Source organism: Protobothrops mucrosquamatus, unplaced genomic scaffold, assembly GCF_001527695.2.
Source record: "Protobothrops mucrosquamatus isolate PMUCROS unplaced genomic scaffold, P.Mucros_1.0 scaffold42, whole genome shotgun sequence".
NCBI lineage: Eukaryota > Metazoa > Chordata > Lepidosauria > Squamata > Viperidae > Protobothrops > Protobothrops mucrosquamatus.
Window position 1 is genome coordinate 1,453,767 of NW_015386424.1, and position 13,550 is coordinate 1,467,316.

The 13,550-nt window shown below is 35.9% G+C and overlaps 1 protein-coding gene across 1 annotated transcript in view; it reads right to left on the minus strand.

Moving 5' to 3' along the window:
- The window catches only part of ADARB2 (adenosine deaminase RNA specific B2 (inactive)), a 136,233-nt gene extending 125,648 nt beyond the window's left edge, over nt 1-10,585 (minus strand). Inside the window, exons 1-3 of the mRNA XM_029283249.1 lie at nt 10,582-10,585; nt 10,114-10,200; nt 9,240-9,422 (exon numbers count right to left, since the gene is read on the minus strand). Coding sequence (XP_029139082.1) covers nt 9,240-9,422; nt 10,114-10,200; nt 10,582-10,585 — 274 coding nt within the window. The remainder of the gene's footprint in view (nt 1-9,239; nt 9,423-10,113; nt 10,201-10,581) is intronic.
- Between the last annotated feature and the right edge of the window lie 2,965 nt (nt 10,586-13,550).

The following is a 13,550-nucleotide window of genomic DNA, read 5'->3' on the forward strand; positions in this document are numbered from 1 at the left end:
TCTGTCTTAAATTATGTTACCCTTAAATTAACAAATCTATAACATCCTTTAGCTCCCTAAACAATATATCAAATTTATTACAAAATATTTAATTTTAATAAAATATATTACATTAGCAATCACAGATATTACTCAAAAACTAAATGAAACTTTTTAGTTCCATATTTGTTTTCTATATAATCTATCCATCTTCTCCAAAGAGGTGTCTTGTCTTATGGATTCCAGGCGGGATCTCTCTTTGATAAATTTCCATCCACTACTTTTTGTCCTGCCTTCAGGTGCTTTGGAGAATAGATTGATCACGTCCTCTCTGTGGCACCTCCTCAAATATTGGAAGACTGCTCTCAAAGAACCCCTAGTACCAGTGTTTCTCAACCTTGGCAACTTTACGATGTGTGGACTTCAACTCCCAGAATTCTCCAGCTAGCATTGCTAGCTGGAGAATTTTGGGAGTTGAAGTCCACACATCGTAAAGTTGCCAAGGTTGAGAAACACTGCGCCTAGTCCTTCTCTTTGCTATACTAGACATACCCAATTCCTGCAACTGTTCTTCATATGTTTAGCCTCCAGTGCCCTAATCATCTTTGTTGCTCTTCTCTGCACTCTTTCTAGTGTCTCAACATCTTTTTTGTATTATGGTGACCAAAACCAGTATTTCAAGTGTAGTCTTATCAAAGCAGTATAAATTGGTATTAACACTTCATGTGATTTTGATACTATCCCTTTGTGGATGCAACCTAGGATTGTATTGGCTTTTTTGGCAGCTGCAGCATGCTGCTGGATCATATTTAAGTGGTTGTCCACTAAGACTCCTAGATTTGGTTTTTCTTGCCTAAGTGTAAAACTTTACTTTTCACATTTTGTTGGATAGAGTCCAGTTTTCAAGTCTGCCAAGATCCTTCTGAATTTTGAGCCTGTCTTCTAAAATGTTGGCTTTTCCCTTCAGTTTGATTGCAGGCAACTCTGCAACTGTGATAATTTCAAGCCTAACTACCTCATAATTATTCCTGTTAACTATTTCCATAAATTACTATGATTGGAAAGGATTATTATTGTTAGATTTTTATCCTATTTTATCCTATTTTTATATTTAAAACTAACATTAACATGGTTAACATACTTAATATTCTTGCTTCCTATTTTCTCTCATAACAACCTTGGGAGGTGGGTTGAGAGTGATTGACGGAAAGGCTTTCATGCCTAAGGGAGGCCTAGAATCCACAGTCTTGAGGTTCCTAGGCCAACACTTTGACTACAAACTAAACTGGATCTGAAACTTGGAGGACATCAAGTTGACTATCCAGTTCAATGCTAGAATCCAAATGAAAGCTTCCCCAAAAGATGGTAATCTAGCTTCTATTATTCAACTCATCCAGGAGAATCTGATCTTTCTGGATGATTAGTACCACTTACACTGCTTTTCTTTTTAACACTCAGTTAGAATTTGCCTGCCTGTAATTTCAACACATCATTCCATAAGGGACAGCAAGTCTTGGCCTTCTTCTCCTTTAGTTGTCTTTTTTTCCCCAGAGCTAAACATCCCACTTTCTTCAGTCTCTCCTGTAGGATTTATTTTTCCATTCCCTGAGCACTGTTACCTGCTTTCCCTGAAACTAGTCTGAGTTCTTTGAATCTTTTTTTTTTAAATATGATGCCTAGAAATGCACATAGCATTTGGAATGGATTCTGCAATAAAATAAAATTATGGTTCTCTATTATATAGAAACTATACTTCTGTTAACACAGCCTTGGTCTTTATTCTGTTGACTTATATTGACCGTCTGATCAACTGCAAGTCCGGAATTCTTTTTACACTTACAGTACTATTATGAAGGCACGTGTTTTCTTTTTCTGCAAAAATAATCTTGTATCTGTCTTAGTTAATTTTTTCTGATATTTTTCAGTCAGAAGCTTTCATGGAAGTGCATGACATGCTATATTGTACTCATGTATTGTTAAAGGAACAAAGAAAATAATAGTTTTGTTTTAGGGGAAATTAAACAATAGGTTCCTCCTATTCCAATTTGTTCTTCCATTTAGAACCTGATTATCTTACTCATTCAATGTGATTCTATCAGAACAACTTTGGAATAGAAGTCTAAGGCCAGAAAAATGAGTTGGGTGAAGACTCCCAAAACAGCCTTGCAATGAATGATACCATATTAAGAAAGCAAACTACAAGCTTCTCAAACCATCAGGTTCCATTCTATGGTTGCCACTGAATTATTATGTTTCATAGAATGGAAGGGGGAAAATTACTAAATATATACAGTAGGAAGTTGTTCTTATACAACTTCTTTAGGGCAGTGTGATAGCTCAGTGGTTAAGAAGCTTGCGATGGAGTGAGTTCCTGCCAAACTAGCAGCTTGAAAGCATACAAATGCAAGTACATAAATAGGTACCACTTCAGTATGAAAGTAATAGTGCTCCGTGACATCATGCTGGCCCCATGATTATATGTCTTTGGACAGTGTTGGCTCAATGGCCTTGAAAAGGAGGTGAGCACCACCCACTATAGTCGGCAATGACTAATGGAATAAAATCTGCAGGGACTCCTCTATCTACGGCTTCTCAATCATTTTATGCTCTGGTTGGGTGTCAACTTTGATGGTGTTTTGACACCATACTTTTTGACAGCCTCATTTCCTGGCTGGACTTCCAGACTGGTCCCAAACCTGAATAAATGAATAAATGTGTAAGATCTGTTGAGGTAAGACCTGATGGCCTACTTAATAATAATAATAATGATAAAGTTGGAAGGGACCTCGGAGGTCATCTAGTCCAACCTCCTGCTCAGGCAGGAAACCCTATACCATTTCGGACAAATGGCTGTCCAGTTTCTTCTTAAAAACTTCCAGTGTTGGCGCATTCACCGCTTCTGGAGGCAGGTTGTTCCACTGGTCAATTGTTCTAACTGTCAGGAAGTTTCTCCTTAGTTCTAGGTTGCCTCTCTCTTTGGTTAGTTTCCACCCGTTGCTTCTTGTCCTGCCTTCAGGCACTTTGGAGAATAGCCTGACTCCCTCTTCTTTGTGGCAGCCCCTAAGATATTGGATTTTTTTTTTTATGAAAAGGCTTTCAAACATATAGGAAGCATTAACCGAATGTAAGGGAGGCAATCACATTAAGTGATTAATTTAAACCAATTAATTAATTGAAACCAACTTTACACTTTGTCATGACTTCATTTCTTAGGGTTGGCTCAAATGTAAAATGTGTTTCTGACATGAAACAGCTGTGATGGTAAGATTATTAAATCCCAATGATTTATACTAGACTGAAGAAATTATTTGTTCCAAAATCTTAATTTCATTTGACAGAATGAAAATGAAAAGTTTTATTTGTAAATTTGTGAAGATTAATCTTTGTGAAGATTAATCTTAGATCTCTTAGATCTCATTCCTCCTTTTGTCTCTGACTCATGCCTTTTCTCCCTTCTGTCATTATGAGGACAGTGTTACTGGCACAGTCGCATCATAAAGTGCTATTGAAGTCTGTAATGCACCATTAAAACGGCACTACTTTGGTCACTGGGTCACAAGTCAGAAAAACCTGCCATCTGATACTCCATGCTACATTTGAAGTGATAATGTTATTCCTGTTGAAGGTTACTCTACTATCTGGTGGCTGGAATTTTTGGTGAAAATAATATGTATGGCAGTAATGTTTTCATTTCAATTATACAGTATGCAAAGAGTGTATTCCAGGTTGTGACCTATTTCTATATGAAGGTATCTCTTTTATCAATTGGCAGGTTGAAAGCCCAGAAATTAAAGACATGAGATTAAAAAAGGAAAAGAAATACAGCTATATTAATAACATTTGTTAACATTTGTTCATAACATTTGTTCATAATGAATTTGTTAATAATATTTTTTCATAACATTTGCTCATAACAAATGCATTCATTAACATCCTATTCTTGCAAACCAAATTTATGTCCATGTTCCAATTTTATGAATGACCCTTTGTTTCTAAATTTATCAATTCCATTCAATCCTAACTTTCTCGCCTTATCTCACCTCTTAGTCTGTTACTCATTCTTCAGATATTTTGTAATTTAATTGTCATTCATTCTCTCTACATTCCAGTTCATATCAGTGTACTACTTTTGCACTATAGCTCTTGTATTCACTCCACATTCATTTAAAACAGATTCATTCGTGATTCTATTTCTTTTAAGTACTCCATTGCCACTGCATTCAACTTACCCAATTCTCATTTCCATCTAACAAATTGGGTTCTTTATTTGAGAATCATTCATTCCTTACAACAGGCCAATTCTACTTGCATTTGCACATCTTAAAACTTCTTCCTTCATTTTTCCATTTTTAGTAAGCATTTTACAAAGGTGCACAAATTAATAGTAACAGTAGTACTGGTAGTAGTTTAATTGAATGTGTAGCCACAACTGAATGTAGTACAGATAAATGAAAATTTTTATATATATAAATAATCATAGCACATTATAACAAAATATTTTAATAATCAATGTAAGAAATTTCCCAATACAATCTAATGATTAAAATGAACATTTCCTAATATTAAAGCAAATAATGATATATTTTCCCATCTTCATAAGGGTCCTCCAAAAAGAGCCACTTGAGATCACAAGGAGGGACGTAATTCCAAAGAGCAGCAACCAAGTGGGAGAAGGCCCACAACAATGAAAAACTAATTGACCTTGATTGTGCTATTGAGTTGAGCACATAGGAGCATGAATTGTAATCAAGGTTTTCAAATAACAGGGAAGTCCTGTGTACATGGCAGATCAGCACTAGCAATTTAAACTGATAATGCTCCTGATGTCTTGACAAAGGGACAAATACATGGGACAATCTAGAACTAGTTAAACTTGCCAGTCAACTTTTACTGGTTTCTTATTAACCTAGGCCTCATAGCAAATTGAATCACAGAACTGAAATAAGTCCAATGTCAATGCTATCTTCATTCCAATGTCAACAGAAATGTCAACACTCTGAATGTTTCCTGATATGAAATCCTTTCCATAACAAAAATCTAAGACCCTTACTAACCACGAAAATTCTCTCTCAATAATATCTCTAATGGCATGCCAATGCCAAGGTAAATGTTTTATAGTATGGCAAGCAATGCCGTAGTAGAACAGCAAGAACATCACTAATGAAAGCAAGTCACTGAAAGCTAACCAATCAGATAAATATAATCATAGACCTCAAGGAAGCCTAGCCCAAGCTCTATTTTCATCATTATGCCAAAATACATTTTTATTCTAAAAGTTTCTTATCTAAATAGAGTCACTTTGGTGTAGGGTTAAGGAGTTACGTTAAACACTGTGAATTCTAGTCCTGCCTTAGACATGAAGCCAACTGGATGACTTTGGGCCAGTCACATTTCTTAGTCATAAGAAGCAGGCAATGGCAAACCACTTCCAAAAAACTTTATCAAGAAAACTACTTCCCCATAAATCTAAGATTATAATAGTGGAAACATACTTTAAAGCTAATCCACACATAAAACTGAATGACAGATCATTTTTCAAATCATTTTTCCAGCTAAACACAACCACTTCGCCTTTTAATAAATAATTTTTCAGATCTATGCTTTTCATCATACAATCTACCTAACATCTGAGGCAAATTATTCAGGTTCTCAGCCTCCAGCGCAGCATTTTTGCTTACAAAAATACCCAAGCAGTCACCACAAGCATTTTTATGCATGGAACTATACTTCTAAATTCTATAACCACAAAAATTATTCTATTTCTTAATATTTTCAAGAGTAATGTGAAAGTTGAATTAACAATAGACTAGGAGAATGAGAATGCTATTTAGCTCAATTCTCTCTGCTGAAGTAAAATTATCTCGAGTTAAAAAAAATTAAACTGCTCTGTCTAGACTAGTGTGAGTATTGATGTGGGTATTGACATTTTTCTTCTATAAATCTTAAACAGATATGAAGACATATATAAGTATAGTGCAGACTAACTGGGATAATAAAGAAGAACATGATTATTGAGGTTAAGCCTTTTGTCCTCATCTGTTGTTAATGTATCTTTTTTCCTATTTTTCTCTACGTTTGTTCCATTCTGTCAGTTTTTTTATGTTTGCTGATATTTAATAAATAAACATTGAGTTATATTTTTGAGTTATATTTTTGTTACCTGTATTAAGAAGTATATGTGATTGTTCTCATATGGATGTAGGGATTGAATGGGTGTGGGTGTGTGTGGGTGGGTGTGCGCACGCCAAGTTCAACTAAATTAGAAATTTTCCAGCAAGACTTCCATGCAATTACTCACAGAAAAGAGAACAATTGTAATAGAAAAATTACTTCCATATTATCATTTTGATCTTTGTTCATTCATTTTTTTTATAGAGAAGTTATCTGAAAACTAAATCATACATTTTTCAACATTCCTTCCTAATTCCAAAAATGAAATGAAGATACTTGGAAGAGGAATTTGTTAACTTAAATGTTGACAAAAAAGCTGAAAAACAACATAAAGATATTCCAAGTCCATTATAAAGTTTTTTAGAGGATGCAAAAACACCAAAAAGTAATTTCTAATTTTTTTGGGGGAAAAGTTTTAGAAGTGAACAAACTTAAGCGATAGACTAAAGGACAAATACCTCCCATCTTCTGAAATGGGGAGAAGGGGTTATGCATATTCTCATTCTTTTTCATGCAATTGTGTAAGGCAGTTGCATCTGTGACTTACTGGAAGAACTTTTAAAATAGTCTGCAAGGGCATTCATTGGGAAGAGGTGTTAATAGTACCAAGTGTATTACATACATGTAAAAGGGGGAAAATGTCTGTTGTATGACACTGCCATTTTGAGGTTGTTGCCCACCCTACCATGGATACCTGATATTCTCTGCAATTCACCTTGATAAAATGCAGCAGTAGAATAAATAGAAGAGTGTTGTGATGTTTATGACAAAATGAGAAATCAATTGCAAGGAAGCCAATTGATCAGAAGGTAGACTTTAAATAGTGTTCATAGAGTGCATTAATAAAAAAGTTAGTGATGTTGCCATCTGACAAAGTAAAAGATCTTGGAATTGTGTCAGACAGTATGAAAAAACATGGATCCAGTGAGTGTCTGCTGTTAAAAGGCTGATTTGTTCCTTGTCATGGGTCATTAGGAAAGGAATAAAAAACAAAACTGCCTATATTGTATCATAATACCTTCATAAAAATCAATGGTGTGTCCACATACTATCTATGGTTTTGGTGGCTGCACTTCAAAAGGAACATTGTTAACACTGGAAGAGATGTAGAAAAGGATAAATACAGTGATGCAGTTAAGGAAATCAATTTCTTTATTGTAGTAGGCTACAACTGGAATTTTTTAGCTTAGAAAATTAACATATTAACCTTTAAATTGTGTATAAAGTAAGAAAAAAATAGAAAAGATGGAACCTCAGTCAACATAAATGATTAAGATTTAAGGCAAACAGGTTCTTCACACCAACCAAATATGGATTTTACTCTTACGTGACACACTTGGATAGCTTTAAAGAGGAATAGATATTTTTACCTTGAGTAGATTATCAACGACTGCTATAACAATGAAAATTTCTTATTTCTCTTATACCCAAAGCTATGTGTCTAGGAATGCTGCCTCTAGAAGCCAACTGTGAGAAAACCCTACAATAAGGAGCTGTGGTGGCACAGTTGTTAGAATGCAGTCTTGCAGGCAAATTTGGCCCTTTTCCAGGAGTTTGACCCTGACAGGCTCAAGATTGGCTCAGCCTTCCATCCTTCTGAAGTTGGTAAAATGAGGGCCCAAATTGTTGGAGACAATATGCTGATTCTGTAAACAGCTAAGAGAGGGCTGTAAAGCACAATGGAGTGATATATAGGTCTAAATGCTATAGCTATTGCTATTTTGAAGTGTGGGCATTTGAAAAAAGGGGGCAAGCTATTATATGAGTTGGGGTGTGATTAAATATTGCATCACTTGCATCACAAATGCATGCAGATTAAATAACTTGTGTTGGATGCCTCCACAATTGAGGTAAATTACATAATTTGTATCAAGTGAATATAAGCCCAGTGTTATGAATACTTGTAGGCTATCTAGAAGCACTATGCTGACTAATGTGTGGTTAGAACTCTGGAGGTGGTAGGTCTTGGACATGATAGGTATAGAGATGTATAAAAATACCATAGGGGATGTCTTATAGAGCGTCATACAGATATCAGACAAAAGTTTTCTGCTGAAAAGGAGAAGAGAGTAAAAAAGAAACCCAAGATTGTTCAACCTTGATTCTCTTGTGTGTGAGAGAAATTATGCTAGCCTTTCAATATTCTCCTATTATTCCCTTCAAAATAAAGCAAAGTTCCTTGTAAAGTTGATACTTGACCTGGTCTATCCTGAAAGCTGTGAATAGGCTAGGAGACATTATTTCTTTGTGGGCACATAGCCACATTTAGCTTTAATAGTTGACAACATTCTAAAACGTAAGGTACAGTAGGGGTCCCCAGCCCCCAGTCCACGGACTGGCACTAGGCCTCAGCATGCCAGCAAACAGGCTGCGCAAACAAGTGAAGCCCCATCTGTGGGATGCAGCAGCACACAAAATGACCCCCCTCTGCTCTACAGAAAAACCTTTCTCCAAGGAACTGGTCCCTGATGCCCAAAAGATTGGGGGCCACTGGGTTACAGTCTAGTCAAACACTGAATTCTCTTTGATTTCTGTATAGATATACAAACTCTCCAGTTATGCACATAATTTATTTTTTTTCATTAAATCACAATGAAAATAAGCAGTTTTGCAAGAACCTGGAAGTTATGTGTAAAATTTTAGGGATTGCATATGACCCAAGTAATTTTTTTTACTAGGTGTGGCCTAATTCACTTCCATATACATATCAGTATCAGTATCAATTTCAGAATCTTCTATATCTATATCTATTTTCCTAGTGAATCTTGTGAAAGAAATAGCATTTCCCTGTAAAGAAGGAATTCACTTTAATTTTTCCCATACTATGGGAAAACAGTGAGTAGTATTGTCATTGCTGGTCTTCACTCATCATGGTCTATCAAAACAAAGCCTAAGCCATTAGGACACACGTAAAAGTAATTTTCATCATTTCCATTCATGATTCTCATAATGCAGCCTGACTGACTCTGTTAAGCTAGCCCCCTGTGGACTGTGAATGGTGAATTGTCACCCTGACATTCTGATATTTCTCATTCTCTTCAACCTTCTCATGGATTCAACCTGCTACTTGTTCCCCATCTGCATCATACCAGGCAGCGGTCCCCAATCTTTCCAGTTCCGCAGATTGGCAGAGCAGGGGTGGAGGGGATAGATGCATGTGTATGCCTGCTGCTTGCGCAAATAGAGCTTTATGTACTTGCCCGCTACTTGCATGGCCCGGATCCCAAGGGCTGGAAACTGGTACCGGTCCATGGATCGGGGTTTGGGGACCCCTGATACAAGAAATAGAGTGAGAAGAGGTTCCACTTCCACCACTCATACTTGGAAATTATGAATTTCACTTCCAAACCAATTTTGAGATGTGTAAGTTCTTTATCAGAATATGGGCTTCATTCTAGCTGCTATATCAACAGAACTACCAAAAGCTTTTTCTCTGCCTAATTTTGATGAGGCTGTTATCTTGGCAATACTATGACTTTTTCTGGCAGTAGGCTAAAGAAATGCAAATCTATGTTTTTAACTGCCGGACCTTAAAGATGGGTAATTTAATATAAGGAAATGCAATGTTTTTTTCAATTATGAACACTAATATCTGTACAAAAAGATGCTACATATATCCATATCTCCACAGGCCTTTCATACACACATTTACATTCTACATACATACATTACATACATTTTTTTCTCAATCCCACATAGGCAAAAATAATGTTTAACAAGCCAATGTAGATCACCATAAACAGGCTGGCTTAATATTAAAAGATTCAGCAAAAAAACAGTTTTACTTGCACTTCCTTGCACTTTCAAAGACGAACTCTACTATTTCTCATTTCAGGAAAATATAAGATACATGATAGCTGTCCAAAATTGCTTTTCAGAGCGAGATGGGTGGCATATAAATTTAATAAATGGAAAATAGAGGACTTCTTGTCTGATCCACATGAAGAAGATTAAAGTGCTTACTTAAATTCTCCTCATTTTCCATGTTTGCTGCTGAAGGATTCAAATACTTCAGGGGTGCAATGAAAGTTGACAAAATGCTTCCTTTTTCTGTAAGGAGAAAACAGAACAAAACATATTTATGAAATCTTGAGGGTTTCCCCCCCCAAATCATTTCTTGGCTAAGGCAGTAAAGTTTATCTTTTATATAAATTCTGTATTCATATCCAATTAAGTCATTGAAACAACCTACCTTTATCATTAGTGTTTCTCAATTTTAATAGAAAGGTTGTCAACCTGCAGTTATTTTGTTCCATTCATTGCTATTTAAACATCTAAGAAGGGAAATTGGGCTTCACAATTTGCTACTCTAGGGTAAAGAAAATTCTGAAAATGGAGTATGTAGATGGAATTTTAATTGCTAATAGTTCTAGATTAACTAGAATTAAATATTAAGTGCAGCAGAATAAACATTTGAGTGCCCAACTGTACCCATGTTGCAATCTTCCAATTACATGCTGAAGTTAAATTCTTTCAGTGCCTTCATTGCCATGTCTGGAATGAAACCAATGGTGGGATTCAGCTAGTTCTCACCAGTTCGGCAGAACCAGTAGCTAATTTTTTGTTGCCCAGGCTCAGAATGGACTTCCGGAAGTGGCATCCACACAGAGAACCGGTTGTTCACACATTTGAATCCCACCACTGAATGAAACCAATATTTGACTTGAATACAGTTGTGGTCCTAATTTATACAAGACTCAATCTAAAATCAGAGAATGATCCCCTATTGGTTATCAAGTGAAAGATTAACTAATCACATAAAAGTCATAAGCAAAGACTTTCTCAGTCTTTATTCTGGATTTTCTTAGCAACAGTATGGAAAAGCTTTACTGGTACTTTCTTCTGGGAGTATATAAGTCTATAATCCCTGGAATTTCTCAATAGTCTCCCATCCAGGCATTAGGTAACATCATTAATCCTAGTAAGTGTAGGGTTTGGGTGTGTGTGAATGTGGGGAACAATACCCATACTTACTACAGTAGCACTGATATTATCTAGTTGAGTAATGAATCATCTCCAAGCAAACAACCAAGCTTAGAGAGCACTAAGGACTCCATATTGTGTGAAGCCAGCCATGATTAAAAATTAGGAACTTGGCTTCCATATTCACACACACACAAAATGGCGGTGACCCTTATGCTTTCATCAGGCCCTATTGTGTGCTTGGACCCCTGAGAGGATGAGGCCCCTGTCTCCTGGCTGTGCTAGCAACTGTCAGTTCTGATATCTCCCTCAGCTTATATTTGTTATGGGAATTTTTAAACATTTATTTTAAAGTTGTTCATTGTCCATAGTCTTTTGTTAAATATAGATAGTGCTTGACTTAATACCACAACTGAACCCAAAATTTCCAGTGCTAAGCAAACTCACATTGTTAAGTGAGATTGTTCTAATTTACAACCTTTCTTGCTGCCCTTGTAAAGTGAATCACTGCAGTTTTTAGTAACATAATAGTTAAGTAAATATGGCTTCCCCATTGACTTTGCTTATCAGAAGATTGCAAAAGATGATCACATGACTCAGAAACACTGCACCTGTCATTAATATATGCTAATTGCATCCAAGTTTTGATCAAGTGACCACAAGGACATTGCAAAGGTTGTAAATGTGAAAAATGGCGATAATGTTTTTTTTAGTGCCATTGTAACTTTGAATGATGGCTAAATGAATGGTTGTAAGTCACCTGTGCATAAAAACAACAACAATACAGAGAGTTTTGAAGGACTATATCAGTAGATCTCAGTTAATAATTGCTGTTTTTAAAAAGTAGCTGGGGAGCCGGTTAGTGTTCAGATGCCTTTCTTTATGTTCTCTTGATTTAAAGAAATCAAGAATGGGCAACATCTTACTTCCTTACTAAAGCCTTCATAATTTTTTTGGAAATAAACATTCCTCTTTTTGCTCAGAAGCTAATGAGTGCAATTAATACTTGTGTTTTTATATATTTTCTGATTTTTCAGCAAGGATTAGACAGAACGCAACTGGTAGTTTGCCACATAAGCCTTAATGTTAGGGAATTACTTCCATTACCATCATACCCTAAATGACGGCTTTAAGCTATTTTGCATGTTGGCGATTTCTTAAATGGATTTTTTTTTTTTAAAAAAGCAATATTGTAAGAAGCGGTATCCTATAAATTAGAAGTCATGTGCAATTCCAAACAATCAAATGCTTAGGTTTGGAAGGGAGATAGGGAAATTGTTACATTACTCTGTTTTAGCAATTCTCAATTTTCATCAGCACTCAATAATGTGCGGAGAACAATTGGTACTTGCAAAAATGTTACTTAAAAAAAATCCATATTGAACATATAGTTATGAAATTATATCAGCTTAGTTGAGCTATAGTATAGGTCAATCTTCTCTTTCTCTCTGATTGGGTGTACTTCAATTCTCTGAATTCTTGGAATTGGACTTTTCCAAGGTATTGAAAGAATATCAAAGTGGATCAAGAGCCTGACCAAATATAGTATCAAGCAGTTTCCTGCATCTGTAGCTTTCACTACATTGACCAAGCCTATTTCTGTAAATAACATTCAAAATTCAAAACGGTTAATACCCTGCTTTCCTTACAAGTTAACCTTTTGATCTTGACCCAAAATGTGATAAAATAAATAAAATAATACATGAATCTCATAAACACATAAGTGGGGTAAGTGAATACTCAAACATGGCAATCAGAAGTAACCAAAACTTTCTGAGAAAATGGTGTCATACATACTCCACAAAATGCACGAACATGAGAAGACTAACAGATTCCCCCAAGAGAAGATGATTCAACTTTGGCTCCACCATAAAAATGTCTTCACAGCTTCTAAATGGGAAGCCCATCTTAAAACTTGGGAGAAATTAGGTTACGTTTAGTCACAGGTGTTCATTAAGAGCTACAATAACATCACATGCATCCTGATGCCATCATGCAGATGTGAATTACAATCTTCAACTTATGACTGGGTCATTTAGCAACTGGTCAAAGTTACCCTCTCCAGAGCTACTTACAACTCAATTTCAAAATTGTGATGGCTACCTTCCCTCATCAGGGTCATGCAATTACATTTTGGGTGCTTGGCAACCAGCCTATATTTATGACTGTTTGCAGAATCCCATGGCAATGTAACTGTGATTTTCAGTGATTTTTTTTGTCAGAAACTAGTGTTTCAGGCAAAAACACCCATTGGATACAATGGGTTCATTTAATGACTGTGGCATTCACTTAAGGACTGCCGCAACAAAGGTAATAAAATCAGGCATAATCACATGGCCACCTGCATAATGACAGTCTCATTAGGGAATTGGAGGCTAAAACGTATAAGGAACGGTTGCTGGAATTGGGTATGTGTAGTTTAATGAAGAGAAGGACCAGGGGGGACATGATAGCAGTGTTCCAATATCTCAGGGGTT